Here is an 18691-nt window from a genome sequence, read left to right on the forward strand (position 1 = left end):
CGCCAGCAAATCAACCCCGACCAAGAAGGAATCGGATTCAAAGACCAGTTCGAGGGCTACGGACGATATTACGGCCTATAGGTGCCTCACCTTACCGGAAGTCGGACTGAGTAGGCTGGCGAGGGGGGCCCTAAGTCTTTTATGTCATGAGCCGATCAGCCCAGCCCATGGCTCTACAACGTGATGGGCTCGAAAGGCTTGGAGCACAAGAGAAAGCAACCGGCATCTTGAGGACTCCTTACCGACTTAGAACATGTCACCCTAGACCCCGACACCCATATAAGTTGGGGCTAGACCAATCAAATAAACACAACATAACCCTAGAGCTTTCCTCAATCCCTTGGTCTTTGTGACCCCTATACATCAATAATATACGCGAGGAGGAGTAGCGCATTACCTTTTCTATGAGGGTCTGAACCTAGATAAAACTCTTCCCCTGTTACCATCCAATCTACTCATCTCAAGGGATCTGTCAGTAAATACTACGACAATGTTGCAGTTGCTACTTATGAGCAACAGGTCTTGGACTATGGAGGCTCTTCTCACTTATCGTGATGAGTTGTTTGTCTACACTCAGCGGTTTGATAATGATACATGTGATATAGTTGTTCTCACTGCCAGTGTTCTACTTTAGTTTGCCCTTGAGTTTATAGGCCTCACTAACGTCTTCAAGATGTGGACCAGTCTTCGATAGTGATATCGGCCCTCTAGAGATGCCCTATTCCTATATGTGGTTTGCTAAGAGCATGCTCTTAAGCAGGGTGACTCCATTGTTAATGATTTCTAAGCACAGAGCTCTGCTATCTGGCGATGTCTCGACTCTCTCTGCACTACTGGTTGAGCTTCATGCAAATGTTGTTCGGTCAGACTTCGGAGTTTCAACGCATCTACTAGTTCTTGTCTCAACTCCGTAAGGAGTTTGAACCGAGGCACACTCAACTATTTGCTCATGATTATGTTTCTCTTATAGAGGCGCTTTCTGAGATTCTTGCTAAGGAGACTCACCTAGATGATGCTGGTTTACTTGAGATTCCCTCTGCTTTGCTAGTCGAGCTCATGCTATGTCACCTGCTGCACCAGCTCCTTCTCGCTCTAGTGCTCTGCAGCTCCTACCAACTCCTAGTAGTGAGGGTCACTCTCGTACTGATTGCAGCTACTGCAACAGAGATGGTCTCCCTGGGTCTGATTGCTTTAAGCAGTTTTACCTCCGATTCCTTTAAGCAGTTTTACCTGCGCAACAAGGAGCGCAACTCTTCTTCTGAGATTTGTGTTTCTACTCTGACACCCTCAATTGTCTCTTTGACTAAGCAAGATATCTTGGGACTTAGCGTCTGCTTGCCGTTCAAATTCTTCGATGGGTGTTGTAGGTTCTGTGACTGATGCTTTCGACACTGAGCGATCACCATCTACACGGTCAGGTTAGTCCCTGTGGGTTCTGAATTCTGGAGCTTCCTTTCATGTCTTCTGATTCTTCCACCTTGTCATCTCTTAGATCTCTCGATTCTCTTGTTCATGTTCTCACAGCTGATGGTACTCTTCTTTCTGTTGCTAGTCGAGGCACTCATACCACTTTTTTTGTTCCAAATGGCATGTCTTGGCGTATTCGTCGCTCTCTCTATGGCCTTAAGCAAGCCCCTCATGCCTGGTTTGAGCGTTTCACCTCTGTGGTGATTGTCGATGGTTTTCCGGCGAGTGCTTCTGCTCGTGGTCGGGCTCTTCTTCTATATGCTGACGAACATGATCGCCACTGGCGGGGACTCAAGTACATTGCCTTTGTGAAGACATGTTTTCTTATGTCTGATCTTGGCCCTCTTTGCTACTTTCTTGGGATTGAGGTTTCTTCTACCTTTGGTGGCTTATTTATTTCCCAAGAGAAGTATAGAGACTCAGATGGAGCTCAATGTTCACCTCCATAGTTCTGTTGGTGACCCCTTCTCCGATTCAACGCGTTATCACCATCTTGTTGGGAGTCTTCTCTATCTAGTTGTCACTCGTCCGGATATCTCCTATCATGTCCCTATTTAGAGTCAATTTGTTTCTGTTCCCACTTCGACTCATCATTATCACCTTCTTCGTGTTCTATGATATGTTTGTGGCACGATCTCTCACCTTATTCTCTTTTCCCACTCTAGTTCTTTACAACTTCAGGCATATTCATATTCTACGTGAGCTAGTGATCTTTCGGATCACCGTACACTTTCTTCTTACTATGTTTTGCTTGGTGGTTCTCTCATCGGCTGGAGGACAGAGAAACATACTGCAGTTTCCCGGCCGAGTGAAGAGGCTCAGTTGCGAGCTATGGCTCTTTTGACAAAAGAGGTGCCTTGGTCACAATGGTTACTTCTGGAGTTTGGTGTTCTGTTACCACACCTACACCCCTCTTGCCAGACAATACATGTGATATTAGTATTGTACGCGATCATGTGAAGCATGAGCTCACCAAGCATATTAGTGTCTTCATGCTTCTTCTGTGTGCGCTCGTGTGTAGGATCAAATTCTTTCTCTTCAGTATGTGCCTTCCGAGTTAAAGTTGGTGCGTTTCTTTAGGAAGGCTCAAACTAAAGCACGACAAGGATTTTCTCTCTCTGAACTCGGAGTTGTGGATCCACCCCGAGTTTCAGGGGGGTGTTAGGAGTTATATTATTTTTCTTCGTGTTGAATCAAAGAGGAGCTCACCTCAGCATCCTACTTCTCTAGTGGCTAGGTGGTTTGATGCATGTGGTGCCTGACTACAGACAAAGCCTAACTCCTCCTCTAGGTCTAGCACATGGGCTAGGCCCTATGGTCCTCATCACTCAAGATGGGCTGGGCTCATACCGATTCAACACTCCCCCTCGAGATGGGTGGTAGATATCTATCAACCCCATCTTGTCACATGCCAAGTTATAGTCCCTTTATCAAGCAACCCGCAATGTGCTGTCGAGAGCTAACATGAGTAAGGTTGATGATCCCAGGATCAAGTTTCTCTTTAATGAAGAAGCAATCAATTTCCACATGTTTTGTTCTATCATGTTGTGGGGATATTGGCAAGCTGACTAATTGTCACGCCAACTCTAGAGTCCCCTCCTCGGAAGTTTTAACTCGCTCAGAAGGTTCTTCCCCCAGAGAATCTCACTCAACCCTCGAGTTAAAGCTCTATTGAGCTTCTTTTGTATCACTAACAATAGTGGTACCTCTCATAAACTTCCATAATTAACTACGGCTACACAATATTGTTACTATGAACTTGTCTAAATTGAGCATGAAAATTGGTACCTGTAGGCAGTAATTGGAGCATCTGAATTTGCTTCTCTGGGCATCAAATCCATTCCACGGCCCGTACTAATCATTTTTGCTGCCAGATCTATCATTTCTCCTGTTTCTGGAAAAGTTGCCCTATACTCCCTGTCACTTACTGGGGCCTGAATAAAAGATCATCGTAGAATTTCTATCAAGATACTATTAAGGTGTCAAATTAATTTCAGCAAAAGCAATTATTATCAGCACTTTACAAGCTGATTATTTGCTTCTGTCCTTAGGGGTGAGAATATCATGTCCTACATCACAATCAGGAGGAAAAAAAAACTTCTGTGCAATACTCGGAGAACAAGAATATGGACAGGAAATTTATACCTGCAAAATTACTCCAGAAACTGCTTTGGAACATGCAAAGTTTGTCCGCATGTAATGTATAATATCCTGGCATTCATAAAAGTGTCTATGTTATCTCATACCGTAGACCATAAAATAGTGCAGTATATACTGTAACAGCATACCTGGCAACCAGTGCTGTGACCGAGCAGTATTACTCCTTCAGAATTTTCTTTATTTATCAAGTAGCCGATGAGCTGATCAAGTTCCAATGCATCCTTGCAAAGGAAAAAGGACGATCACCACATAGATAGACTAAATCAAAGAAAAGAGAAGTAAAAAGGAAAAAATCAATCAAACGTTAATCCAAACAAAACTGATTGTGTCACTACTGCCACTGATTGTCCTCACTTATTCTAATGGTGCTGCATTGCACTAAGAAAGTAAAAGGTAAAATCCAAAGGTTTGATGAATAATGCAATATGTCATCAACATAACTGTCATATAGAGCTTAGTTCATACAACAAAATACTCTAATCGCCAATCAGCTTGCCACAACATCAAATAAAAGGCATCTTCTATTGCAAACATGATCACGGAATGTTCTCCCCATGATTCCCTCATTTTTCTACATTCGTCCCACCCATGGTTCTGAACTGAAATTCATGTTCAACCAAGATTCAGGAAATGGCAGGTAAGTTCTTCCGCATGAAACTACTCCCTCCATTCCTAAATATATGACCATTTAGAGATTTCACTATGGACTATGTACGGGGTAAAATAAGTGAATCTACACTTTAAAATATGTCTATATACATCCGTATGTAGTTCAATAGTAGAATCTCTAAAAGGTCTTATATTTAGGAACGGAGGGAGTACATTATACTTGCATATACATATTAAACATTTTTCTGATTAAGAGAACAGCTCATACGTAGGCTCTGACCACCTAGCCTTCAAAAACTATTTACAACTTTATACAGTGAATCCTGGTAAGTTTCACAGTACCAATGGTGCTTTGTCTTTCTGCCAGTTATTTTGATGTGTGTGAATTTATAAGGTAACAATGAAATGTTGATTCTTCTATGCATAAAATTTCTAGCTGACATTTTTGCCATGTGGGAGTTCATACAAAAGGTTCTCGAAGGGTCAAGTTTCAAGAAGAAAAAACATGTTACAGTTTTAGAGCTGTATAACTTAAGAAGCAACTTCATCGCATAATTCAAATCCGATTATCAAGAAATATTTGCTGTACTGAAGGAGTAAAGAAAGCTTTTAAAACACAGAACCTCAGATCCTCTTTTATCATGTAATCATGAGAACACCTCAAGGATATTGGTCTATTGCATACTTTACTACAATTCAGAAAATGTTATTCTATCTGATACAAGGATGAACTAGCTGATGTAATTATTGACTAGTATTGAACATACTTGCTCCAAGCTGGAAATTCCGTATCCAATGTATGATGAAGAAAGTAATGGCTGAACCAGTGACCATTTCTCAACCTCCAACGCAAGTGATAATGGTTCCAAGTAACTGTTAGGTTTCAGAAATGGATTAGTATTATAGAACCAGACTTAATTGTTATATAAATAATCAAATAGAACAGATAAGTTTTGCATTATGATAATATATTTCTGAAAGTGTGTTATGGTCAATTTGTTCCATCAGCCCACCACCACCTCCTCGGACATGCATATATTTGCTGACACCTTGCCTTGGTTTTGATGCTGTCTCACTTCGAAAGATTTCTGTTCTCTGAGACAAAAACACATTCTAATAATTATCTTTGGTAGACTGACAGGGCATTAGGCATACACCCCATACCACGTGTCATGCTTGGAATACGTAGCACCTTGAGCAACACATATTTTGCCTTAAAAGTTCGGACAAGGTCTTTATAGTTGATAGGAGGCAGCATTCAGATAACGCAAGGCCAGCAATAAGAAAAAAAACAAGAGATAAGTAAAGGATGCTAAACTTATTGAAGCATAAAAATGACCAAACCAAGACACACTTTAACAGAAGCTTGCCCTTACATGTAGTTAAGTTGAGGGAACAGTTATCAGAGATGATGATTAATGCGCTAAAACAAACTACTTAGAAATAATGTACTAAGTCAGCAGTACATCAATAGCGGTGCAAATACAATTTAGCATAACATGGCTATGCTCGGTGTCAGGCTTTGATGGACAGCAAGCGCCCGTAATAATTAAGAAAGCAGAATCATATATTTATCACTGCCAAGATTAACAGAGGTGAACATAGTAGAACACAAGGAAGAAAGAAACTTACAAGAAAAACATTTTCAATTATAAGCATGTATCATCGATTAACAATTGGCATGGAGCCAATCATAAAATGCATAACCGCGACATGACCATGGATGGAACCCTATACGCAATGACTGTTAGAAATATGTCTGCTTGTAATGACCTACCCCCTTGGGCCATCAAAATGGAAGAATCTCTAGTACTGACCTAACCCTAAATACTGAAAAGTATATAAAAGTAAACGACAATAATCTTCTATGCTTTATTGAGGGGTCGCCCACTTATACAGTAGAAAAGACTAGACCAACAAGCCGGTAAATCTATTGATCTATTCAAACTCATACAATCTCTAAACTAAGTGGTTTCTTTCCTAAGAAAGATGCTTAATCAACTAGGACTTTAATTATGGGATAAGACTCCATATTTGATGAGCTAGTCCACATAACATCTCTCCCTTCCTTGAAAAACAGCTTGTCCACAAGTTGTAGGATGTCAATTGCCTCCCAGGGGATCTTGGCTGCTACCAGATGTCCAACCAAAAGTTCAAACTGATGGAAAGGTCAGGCAATCCACATATACACTTCAACAAGCCCTCATGTGTGATGCGGGAAGTCACATGGGATGAAGTTGCAGAATCTTGTGACAAGCGAGGTGAGGAAACCATGGGAGATGGCGGTGTCGGATCTGCAACGAGCGCTAGTACCATGCTGGTGTAGTCGGCACCCTAGGAAGTGAACAGCAGACGAGCCAACTGGCCCAAGGGATTGGCGTAAGGTGATAAAAGGGTGTTGGTGTCTTATGTTGGTTGGCAACGGTCATCACAGGGTTGTGTTAAGAGAGGAAGTAGACGGTGAAAGGCAGGAAAGTGAGGGGGTGGGGTGGGCAATCTGCACGATAGGTGGAGGTCCGCCGACGGCGATTCCCCCACTGGATTTGGGGACTGTGACAGCCCGAGACCGACGCTCCAGAAGATTCCCCTTTTGTTTCGTTGCCGCCGTGCGATTAGATTGTCTGTCGCATTCATCATCGCATCATGCGCATCATCCGCATTGCATCGGCACTCCGTTGCCGTCAATTTTCAAAACTTGCATCCGTTATTAGTTGCCGGTTCTCTCTGTTTTGTCGTTGACCATTTTGAGTCCAACCACACACGCACGCGCCCGCGACATCGTTAAAATATTGTTTGTAAAACTGTGTATCAAATATTCACGGATTGGGTTGAAAGTTGGTGTGCGGTCTTATTTTTATGTAGGTAGGCCGCCTGCCAATTTTCGTCGCAATCGGAGTTCATTTGATACCCGTACCGTTTATTATATAGCGGCGCTATAGCCGGTTTAATTGTCGGGCGTTCGCTGTTTTAAAACTCTGTCACGGGCCGCACCATTTCCCTCTCATCCCTACATAGCCCAACTACACAGCCCATTAGAGCCACGTAGCCACTTCCTCCGTTCGTGTTCGTCGGATCGCGATCGGACGAACGAGGCCCACCCCACCTTAGCCCAACCCTATATAAGAAAACACCCTATGGTGGAGCTCTCTTACTCCAATAGGGTTTCCCCCTAGCCATTTTTGCAGCCACCCCCCTAGGAAAACCCCACCTGCTAGCTCCACCTCCTCTCTCCCCGAAATCCAATCTCAGGTCAGATCTGGATCAATGGATATCCATCCAAAGGCCTAGATTCGCCCAGTTTCCCACCAACCGGACACGTCCGCACCACCAGCCAAACATGTCCGGGCGACCACAGCACAGCCGGCCTCCTCCCGAGCTCCTCCCGCACCCACCCCGCGCCCGCGCGCAGCACCTCGTCGAAGTCGCCGGCCCCGATCGCTGCGTCTGCACCTCTCCGCCGCCAGCCGCTCGCCGGAGCGCCATCACTGGCCGAAGCTGCCGCCAAGCAGCATCCCCGCCGCCGGCCGTCCACGATCTGCGCGCCAGCCTGCACTCCTGCCATGCCCCGGCCATCTCCGGCGCCGGATTCGGTCGCCCTGGCCTTGCAGCCGTCGGATCCGCCTCCCGCGCCGGTGCCTCGCCCCTGCCGCCTCCTGCTGCTCACCGGAGCCCTGCCATGGCCCTTCTTTTGTCGTTTGTTTTTCGTCCATAGTCGGGACCCTGCTCTTCTTCGTGATGACTGATTATGTCGTTGTATTGATGTGACTCTGATGTAGCCTGTGGCGAGTGTAAGCCAATTCCATATACTCATGTATTTTGTACATGTACTTGTAACGATATTCATTCTTTCGAAACGACGAGATGCGCTTCTATCCCTGTCGAGGCCCTCGCGGCAAAATAAGGATAGGACCGCATCTTGGGCGTTACAGGGACACCAGAGGTACAACCGGCGAGGGGGAGCACAAGGGTGCGTCGCGACCAGGGAGTAGGATTTGGGACGTGGAGGTGTCATCATGGGCAGCTGCTGCAGCGGTGGAATATGGAGGTGGGGGCAAGTCCAGTGGTCATTGCTCAAGCGTCGTCTGCACCAGCCCGGCAAGGAGCACTTGCTCCTCCGCTCGTTGGCGTGTGAAGGCCTCTAATTGCTTCATGATGATCTTCATCTACTCCACAGCCTCAATCTCAATTTCATTGCATGCCATCTACTCCAATACCAAATTGGAACTAGTAACCTAAAGCTAATTACTGAAAAAATGATAAAAGTAAACGCACTATACTCGTCTCTGCTTTATTGAGAGGGTTCGGCCCCTTCATATAGTAGACAAGACTTGGCCAACAAGCCGGTAAATCTATTCAAATTCTAACACGATCTCTAAACTGACTGGACTAACAAAGATGCTTAATCAACTAGACTAGTTAAGGGATAAGATTCCACGTTTGATGGGCTGGTCCACATAACACAGAGGGATTGACAAAATTAGGTGGGGCTTCCTTTGGAGAGACATAAAAGAGGTAAATGGTGGACATTACTTGATTGTCTGGCCTAAAGTTTGTCGCCTTAAAGAGCTTGAAGGACTTGGTATCCATGATACAAAATCCTTTGGATGAGCGTGGAGAATGTGATGGTTATGGCTGGCCAAGACGCCACAGGATAAGCCATTAAGTGCTTTCCCTATACAAGTTCATGACTCAGTTTTGGCCTTCTTCTCCGTCGGCACGATGACGATTGTGGGTGACGGTAACTCTACTTGATTCTGAACCGATAATCGGTTACTAGGGAGAGGGAGGCCCATTGCTGGCTTGGCCCCTAATCTCTTTGCTCTGCTCCCTAAGCGAACAAGCGTACTGTGAAAGAGGTTGTTGGAGACTTCACAGTCGCAGCCCTGGCTGAGTTCATAGACATTTGGGAGTTGATGTAAGTTGTGCAGCTGCAACCGGATGTGCAAGATGAACATCGCTGAAAATTCAGTCAGGCCATTTCTCAACCAGTTCGCCTAAAAGGTCTTATTCCATGGGGCTATTTATTTTGAGCCATGGAAGCTTATCTGAAAATCGTGGGTGCCAAACAAGTGTTAGTTTTTCCTCTAGTTTGCGGCGCCCAATAGATGTTGGACTGCCAACCGATTAGTGTGAATGCCTTTACCCCCACCCGAGCAAATGCCCAATTTGTGATCAAGAGCCGGAGACAATCCAACAGTTTTTAACAAACTGTGTCTTCTCGAGACAAGTTTGGCACATGGTATTTCCCTTCCCGTTGCTAGCAGGCAAACAACACTTATTTTCTGTTCCCGTTGTTGCTCATGTTCCTCGACTTACAATGAACCTGTTTTCTGTTGGTCAGCTAATGACTCTGGTTGTCGCGTCATTCTTGTTCTGATCAGGATCAGTGCACGGGTACCTAGTTGGGGTTGGCCCTCGTCGCCATGATTCTCAGTGGCTTTTGGAGTTAGACTGGCTTCACGTTGCTTCCTCTGCAACCACTATCGTCACTCCCTCTGCTACCATCGCTTCAGCTACCGGCTCCTTCCATCAGTGGCATCATCGACTCGGCCATCTTTGTGGTTCCTGTAAGTGCATCTAGTGCCCCTTAGTGATTTTGATGGTTTGAAGACTTATAGGTTAAGTATCTAATGCGTTTATAAGTGTACACAGGATCTATAAGTCATTGAGGAGTTTGAGATATTTGAAGAATACCGACCCCTAAAAATATATGTCTTCAGTTGAAGAAATTGGTCTGAAGCTGAAGAAATGAATCGCGAAGAATTTGCGATGAAATTGATATTCCTCATGAAGATATTGATATTGAGAAGATCGGTGATTCCTGAAGAAAATCGTTCTGAAGAAATTGAAGCATGAAGATTTACGTTTTCTGTTTTACTTTCTTCGCACTTGATGAATAGGAACACCGTACTGTTAAAGGGGGTCAAAGTAACACCATGGAAAGGATTTCCTCATGATGCTCAACCCAAGCCAAATCCTACCAAAAGCCTCAAGTGAGGAATATGAGTGACATGAGGACTCTCACAGTTGAGGGTCCCGACCGTTTCGATAAGCCAAGCCAAGTCACTGATCTTATCCACTCCAACGGTCATATTATTTAAGGGCATTAATGTCAAATCATGTCGGGATGCTCCCAGGCTATAAGTAGCCGCCCCCCACAACCACTAGCTGGTTGGCTGCTCCGTTAGAAACTGACACTTGTCATAAGAGCAACCCAATTCCTCAGAGCCTTCGAGAGAAAATCATCAGTGAGGAAATACACCACCCACCGAAACCACAAACCAAACCTAGTGATTGAGCATCACTGAAGAAGTTGTTCCTGTGTGGGACTGAAGCCTTTTACCTTTGAGGACTGTGCATCCTCCAGACGGTTAGGCGTCATGGTCTAGAGCAATCCAGCAGTCAATTGTGGATCGCCGGGTGACCGAGTTTGTGAGGGTTTGGAAGTCTGCCCTGAAGACTTACCACGAGTGTTGGGCGAGGACTGTGTGTCCTTAGCTCAAGGAGAGTACGGTAGGGACTGTGTGTCCCGGGACTGGGTGTCCTTTGGTTTCAATACCAAGCCGCTCCAAACCAGATGTACAACTGTCACAGCAGTTGGAACTGGGTCATCAACAACAGTCTTCACCAAGAATCGGGTTCTAATTCCTCAACTCTTTACATTCTCTGTATTATGTGTTGATGACTTTCACTGTAACTGTTTGAAGAATTTGCTGAAGACTTTCTCTGAATTTCCTCAACCCCAAATTCTTCACTTGAGTTAATCATCATCTGTATTCTGCGTGCCTGCTTGCTGTGCAATCTGTTTTCATAATCTTCACTCTGTAATACTGTTGTTGTGAACGATTGCACAACTGATCCTTAACTGTTTCCGCTGTAAGTTAGTCATCAGTGAGGAATTTCCTCAAAAGGAATTTCCTCAGTGATGAAATTCTAAAAATCTCCTATTCACCCCCCCTCTAGTCGATATAACGCACTTTCAGTTCCCGTCTGTCGTCTTTAGTTTTTCAAGGTCTTCTGGGGTCTTTCTCATGAAATGTCTCTTTAGAGTGTCAGGGGTGTAGGCTTGGCAAACAGATTCAGCTACCTTATTACTAAAGAATCAGTGTCTTAGTGGCCTTTTGATTTAGTTCATTCCGATGTATGTTGTCCGGCTCCCTTTGCTTCGTTGATACCATATCACTTTTATAGATGATTCCTCTTGCTACATTTGGCTTTACTTTACGTCTTCTCGCAGTGAAGTCATTTCTATACATAAGCGTTTTGTTGCCATGGTTCACAGCAGTTATGTATGCCTACGCGTGTGTTTCATGTTGACTATGCTGGAGAATGTATCTCCAAGATGTTGTGTGTTGTCCTTGCTGAGCGAGTACTCTTGCTCAGTTTCATCTCCTGGTGCTCACGCTCAAAATGGTGTGACTGGGTGTAAGCAGCAGCATCTTCTCGAGACAGCTCGTGCGTTCATGATTGTTGCCTGTTCATGACTGTTGCCTCTCTTCCGCCTCATTTTTCGGTGAGCTTGTTTACACTTTACACTTCTAACTGTCTCATCACTATTCAGTTTCCCACTCCTTTGCAGGGTGGTGTTCCTTTCGAGCATCTTTTTTATTGTTCTCCTGATTATTCGGCCCTTCGTTGTGGTTGTGTTTGCTATGTTCTTCTTGCGCATCGTGAACGCACCAAACTGACCACCCGGTTTGTCAAGTGTGTTTTCTTAGGATACAGTGATGAGCATAAGGGCTACTATTGTTGGGATCCTGTCGGTCGTCGCATGTGTATTTCTCGAGATTGACTTTTGATGAGTCTCGTCCCTTCTAACTGCGTCCATCTTCCCCGACCTTTTTAGTGGAGTATATCTCTTTCCTCACTATTCCCAACACGCCTATCACCCCTGTTGCCCCCTTTTTTACCCATCTCACTGCTCAAACTGTTGCACATTCGCCACAACCATCTCCTATGATTTCCTCACCTCGCTCATCACAGGAGTATGCACCTTCATCTCCAATGCCTTCCCCATCTCCATCACCTAAGTCTATACGCGTGTTGTGGATGAGTGTACTGGCGTGCATCTACTTTTGATGTGTCATCTTCCTCGTCTCAGCCTACTTATGCCTTACGTGCTCGTCTGCTTCCTCATGTTGAACGTCTTGGTTTTTCTAGCGCCGGCGCTGCTGTTCTTAAGCCGACTTCTTATTGTGATGTTGTTGTTCATCCTGAATGACAGCTTGCGATGGCGGACGAGATTGATGCTCTTAAGCGCACCGACACGTGGGATCTTCCTCCTCGAGTTCGCCCATCACTTGTAAGTGGGTCTACAAGGTTAAGACTCGCGCTGATGGTTCTCTTGAGCCCTACAAAAAATTTCTTGTGGCTCGTGGCTCTCAGGAGGAGCATGGCCGTGATTATGATGAGACTTTCGCTCATGTGGCTCATATGACCACTGTTCACAAACTTCTTCAAGTGACTTTTGTTCGTCATTGGTCTGTATCTCAGCTTGATGTTAAGAATGTCATGGTGAGTTGCATGAGGAGGTTTACATGCAGGCACTACCTGGATATTCTATGTGCGATCCTGTAAAGCATGAGCTCACCAAGCATATTGATGTTGATGCTTCACTTGTGCAGGCTGGCATGGAGAACCAGGTGATTGCTCTTTAGTTTGTGCCTTCCAAGTTATAGTTGGCGGATTTTTTTCTACGAAGGCCCAGACTAGAGCGCGCATGGATTTTATATCTCCAAACTCAGTGTTGTGGATCCGCCCTGAGTTTGAGGGGTGGTGTTGAGTTATATTATGTTCCATGTATAGCATGTGTATTTTTCCTGTTGTATGAGGGTTTCCTGCATATTACCACCTTTACATGTACTATAAATATTGGCCGTTGGCCCCAGCGAATAACAAGTTGCTATTTACCTAACAATGGTATCCTTTGGAGGAAAAAAACTCTAGGAAAAATAGTGCTATGATCAAATATTTAATGAAACTGTATGGCTAATAAGAGTGGCTGACTATGCATGAGACTTCAAAAAAGCAACTTACTCAGTTGCTAAGAGCCCATCTGTCAAACCACCAATGAAAATCAGCTGGCGGGTAAAATCACCAGTCCTAAACGCAACCTGAAAAAGGGATGATAAAGTTATCACATAAATGCTGCAACAATAACAATAAACATAATATGATGAGGGGTATCGAGAAAAAAAAATGCCACATAATATAATTGAAAATAAAGTATGGACATGTGTATGCTACAAAGATAAAAGCTTCTGAGAGATTTCTAGTAGACACTGCCAGAGGTAAAAAGTTCCTCTGCTTGAAAAATCTACTATGTTATATGTTTACAACCAATCTTTTGTACACCATCACACCTCTTTTGTACAGGATAACTAGCAATTAGCTTGTCAGAGGTTGCAATCAGCAATATGAAAATACAGAGTACTGTACTGAAATGATAATCTGACCATTACATATTTTTAAAGTAAAAGACAAAATACATAAGCCGAGGAAAACAAGAAAAGGACCATACGCATAAAGGGTCTACATTGTATATTCTTCCACAAGAAACAGCACAGACACTAATAAACAATAGACAAATCAACAAAAGGATGACCATGCAACATCAGCAAAGGAATTATGGCATCTCCAACGCGGACCCCTACTCTGGCCTCAATTGTCCGGACCCAATAGGCAAGACTTTCAAACCTCCAACACGGACCGTCCAAACATCTTAAATCCCTCAACCTAGCCCAAATCGCGGGGCGGAGTAAGGGAGTCGGGACATCCGGCATGCAGAATGTGACAACCCGAACCCGCCCATTATGATCGTGAACCACCGCCGTGCCTTCCAATGGGATTTCCCGCATCATCTCACCTTCTCATTCTCAGAGTGATTTCCCGCCCACCCCCTCCACTTCCAGACGTAGTTTCACTCCCCTTCAAACTGGATGTCACTACCCTCCCCTTGTCGCCCAGTCTCTTTAGTTCAAAATCCGCCATGGCGCCCCGCAACCATCACGATGTCAATCTCTTCATGTGTCCATCATGCCACCACCAAGGGAGTAGGGGCCTATAGAAAGGAGTGTGCCGCCCATCATGGCACCCGTGGCGCTTGCCACCCATCACTTAGCCTATGCCGAGTATGAGAAGTGCATAGTTCAGGATGCTCTCGATCGGCCGGAGCAGCATGAGACGATCACTACGGAGAACTGCCACAACACCCACTTATATGCCGCAGAGGAACCATGTCGCCATTCCTGCACCAACCACACCAGTCACCGCTCCAGTCACCTCCAGGTATGCCCTCTCCGATGCGTGCGAGGAGGTATCTTCCAGGACTTCAGAGGTGATGATAATCAATTAGTCGTAGTTTATTTTACTATCTATTTCTATACAAATATGATGTTGAACATCTAACTTATATTAAAGATGTTGCATTTTGAGGAAATTTGGGTGCTAGCTTTAGATGCTTAGCGCCCGCCCGGCCGACATCGTCCGGGCGTGTCCGTGGACAGACAGGGGCGTTTGTTTGATGTTTTTGCCCATGCCTGTAGTCAGAAACGAAAACAACATAATGGCAAGTCGGGACCGCCAAAAGCAACCTAAAGCAAAATAACCCGCCCATGTGGGTCGTGGAAGATTATACAAGCTTCCTTTTTTCTACAAGACTCAAGAACCACACGCATCAACGTAGAACCCCACGAGCTAAAAAACAGGACGCTGAAATCCAAATAGGCGATACCGCGTCTCGAACAATAGGGGGAATCTCGAGTTCCAAATGCCATGCGGATAAGATGTACCATTCTAGAAGCATCCAGAACATCCAATCCAAAGAATTCCCACGTCAAAGAAATTGCGAAGCACTTAACACCATGCAGCCGATGAGCTGAGCTGAATCGGACACCCTTAGTGTTAGTGACATGGGCGACACGACCCCACCTACAGCCCGCGAGAAGCCCAACCGTGCACGCAAGGCCAACCCCAGGTTCGCTGGGCCTGAGTGGGTGAGCTCGTCTACACACTCAACTTAAGGGAACGCTCTCCCTCGGTTGGAGGATCCAGAGAATCAGAACGAACCCGACGTCGGCACCCTATCTTCTTCTTCCTTCCGCCCAAAACTATTCTTGTATCTGAAATTGATTTGTATAAGCTACTGCTTCAGAGAGCTGTATTAGATCGATCCTATCTTGCTACTGTATCTTACATTACATCTGGTATCAAATACCAGTCCGCCCCCCTTCCCCGCACCACTGTGGCGCAGTTCATCAAGACACGTTGACTACGGCAGGCGAGATCTGACTTGGCCACCATGGATCCAGCCATCCAAGCCTTCTTAGATCGATTTGACTCCACTCTGAAGGCGCATTCCACGTCGATCGCGGAGATCTAGGCGTCGACGGCCAAGATCGATGACCTCATCTCTTGGAGGCCGGATCTGGAAAAGCGCGTCGCGGAGCTCCTCGGTGTGGATATCGCCACTGACACGCCGGAGCATGCAACTAGAGAAGAGACTGTTATGGCAATCTCAAGGTTTGCTCTGTCAAGGGGCGTGTCAGCCAAGGCGTTCCAACTCAGAGTGTGGATACAAGGGCAGGAGGTTCTGATGTTAGTTGACTCGGGCAGCTCCACATCTTTTGTGAACACAAATTTGGCTCGACATCTGCAAGGAGTCCAAGATCTGCCGCATCTGTCCAAGCTGCGAGTGGCTGATGGAGGCGAACTGCTTTGTTCTTCATACATTCCCAACTGCATCTGGTATTCTCAAGGACAAGAGTTCGAGACAGAGATGAAAGTACTTGCTCTGAAAACATATGACGCCATCTTAGGCATGGATTGGCTCGAGCTCCACAGTACAATGCAAGTCGACTGGTGTGCCAAGTGTCTCAAGTTTTCCACATCAGCAGGCACAGTATGCTTGCAGGGGCATGATTCTTCCTCCACAACATGTTTTGTCATCAACTCTCTGCAACTGCAAAGCCTGTACAAGCAGCAGGCGATCATGCATGTGGTGCGTGTCTTCAAGAGAGGAGGAGCAAGCTACACCAGTTCCGCAAATGATCCAACAGGTGGTGGCTACATTCCCAGATGTATTTGGTGCACCCGAAGGGTTGCCACCACGACGTCGGTGCGATCATTGCATTCCCCTGATTCCAGGTGCTTAGCCGGTGAACGTGAGGCCATACAGGCATAAACCTGACCACAAAGATGAGATTGAGGCATAGATAGCGGCAATGCTTAAGGCAGGAGTGATCTAACCCAGCACAAGCCCATTTTCATCACCGGTGATCTTGGTTAAAAAGAAAGACAGCACGTGGCGTTTGTGTGTCGATTACAGACAATTGAATGCACTCACTTGTGTCAGCAAGTTTCTGATACCAATCATTGAGGAACTGTAAGATGAATTGCACGGAGCCAAGTGGTTCTCCAAGTTGGATCTTCGTTCGGGCTACCATCAGATTCATTTGGCTCAGGGAGAAGAATTTAAAACAGCATTTCAAACACATTTCGGGCAATTTGAATTCAAGATGATGTCATTTGGTTTGGCAGGGGGACCGGCTTCATTCAATGGAGCCATGACTGTTACTCTGAAACCTTTTGTTGCGTCACTGTGTGCTTTGCTTTTTCGATGACATTCTAATGTTCAGTCAAACTTTGGAGGAGCATAGGGAACATCTGAGAGAGGTGTTGCAATTGCTTTGCAGGGATCAGTGGAAGTTGAAGAGCTCTAAATATTTAGTCATGCCTTTTGGCTTGACTAATGCACCATCAATATTCCAAATGCTCATGAATACTATCTTAGCTCCCTATCTGAGAAAGTTTGTATTAGTCTTCTTTGATGACATACTCATCTTTAGCAGGAACATGAAGGAGCATCTGGTACACCTGCAACTAGTTTTGCAAGCTCGGCAGGAAAATCAATTATTTGCAAAACTCAGCAAATGCTCCTTTGCACAAACTCAGGTGGAGTACTTGGGCCATGTAATCAGAGGAGATGGAGTTGCAACTGATCCCTCAAAGATTGAAGCTGTTGCACAGTGGCCCACCCCTGCAAATACCACCCAGCTAAGGAGTTTCCTAGGTCTCACTCGATACTACAGAAGATTCATTCAGAACTATGGTTACATCTGCAAACCTCTCTACCAGTCACTAAAAAAGGACAACTTTAAGTGGGGCAATGAGCAAATGGAAGCTTTCAACTCCTTGAAGCACAAGATGACACGAGCTCCTATACTTGCAATACCAGATTTTTCACTCCCTTTCATTTTAGAAATTGATGCTTGTGCATATGGCATTGGTGTTGTTCTCATGCAAGAAGGAAGACCCTTGTCATTTTTCAGTAAAACAATTGGTCCCAAAACTGCTGCTATGTCCACTTATGACAAGGAAGCTATGGCTGTTATTGAAGCACTAAAACACTGGAAACACTATTTTGCTGCTTCCTCCTTGATCATCAGAACAGACCAAAAAAGTCTCAAATACATCCAGGAACAGAAACTCACTGAAGGAATTCAGCATAAATTGTTGATCAAGCTATTGGGCTACAACTTCAAAGTGGAATACAAGCAAGGAAAGAACAAGGTAGCTGATGCTCTCTCTAGAGTCAAGTACAAACTGCATTCCTTGGTTGCTAGTCAAACCAAACCTGCATGGATTTCTGAAGTCATCTCCAACTATGCTCAGGATCAGAGATGCAAAGATTTGCTCTCCCAACTGGCCACCTCTGGTACTGCCCTTCCTAACTATGTTCTTCAACAGGGTATCATCAGATACAAGAACAGAATTGTCATTGGAAAAGACAGTAATCTCAGGAACAAGCAGGTAGCTGCCCTACATAACTCTGAATTAGGGGGCCACTCTGGACACAGGGCTACATATCAGAGACTCAAGCTTCTATTCCATTGGCCTGGCATGAAACAATTCATTGTAGACTACATCAAACAATGCCCAACCTGCCAAATCAACAAACCTGAACACTGCAAATACCCTGGATTACCGCAGCCTCTACCTGTTCCTGATTTTGCCTGGTGCCACATTAGCATGGATTTTATTGAGGGATTACCAACTTCACAAAACAAAGATATGATCCTAGTGGTGGTGGATAGATTTAGCAAATATGGGCATTTTATTGCAATGAAACATCCTATCACAGTTAGCATTGTGGCCACTGCATTCACTGACAACATCTTCAAATTACATGGTCTTCCATCTGTCATTGTTACTGACAGAGACAGGATTTTTACAAGCAATATGTGGCAAGAACTCTTCAAAAGATTGGGCATTAAACTTCAGATGAGTACTTACCACCCACAATCAGATGGTCAAACTGAAATAGTAAATCAGTGTTTGGAAAACTACCTGAGATGCATGGCTTTTCTTCAACCAAAGAAATGGATGAGTTGGCTTCCCTTAGCTGAATAGCGGTACAATACTAGCTACCACACATCACTGAAGATCACACCTTTCC

General features: G+C 44.9%; 1 protein-coding gene across 1 annotated transcript in view; it reads right to left on the bottom strand.

The window, feature by feature from the left end:
• Positions 1-18691, bottom strand: part of LOC123426055 (UPF0613 protein PB24D3.06c) — a 41320-nt gene that overhangs the window by 20933 nt on the left and 1696 nt on the right. Inside the window, exons 2-6 of the mRNA XM_045109831.1 lie at positions 13273-13349; positions 5004-5109; positions 3756-3848; positions 3613-3678; positions 3256-3401 (exon numbers count right to left, since the gene is read on the bottom strand). Coding sequence (XP_044965766.1) covers positions 3256-3401; positions 3613-3678; positions 3756-3848; positions 5004-5109; positions 13273-13349 — 488 coding nt within the window. The remainder of the gene's footprint in view (positions 1-3255; positions 3402-3612; positions 3679-3755; positions 3849-5003; positions 5110-13272; positions 13350-18691) is intronic.

The sequence above is a fragment of the Hordeum vulgare genome, chromosome 2H, assembly GCF_904849725.1.
Source record: "Hordeum vulgare subsp. vulgare chromosome 2H, MorexV3_pseudomolecules_assembly, whole genome shotgun sequence".
NCBI classification, from domain to species: domain Eukaryota; kingdom Viridiplantae; phylum Streptophyta; class Magnoliopsida; order Poales; family Poaceae; genus Hordeum; species Hordeum vulgare.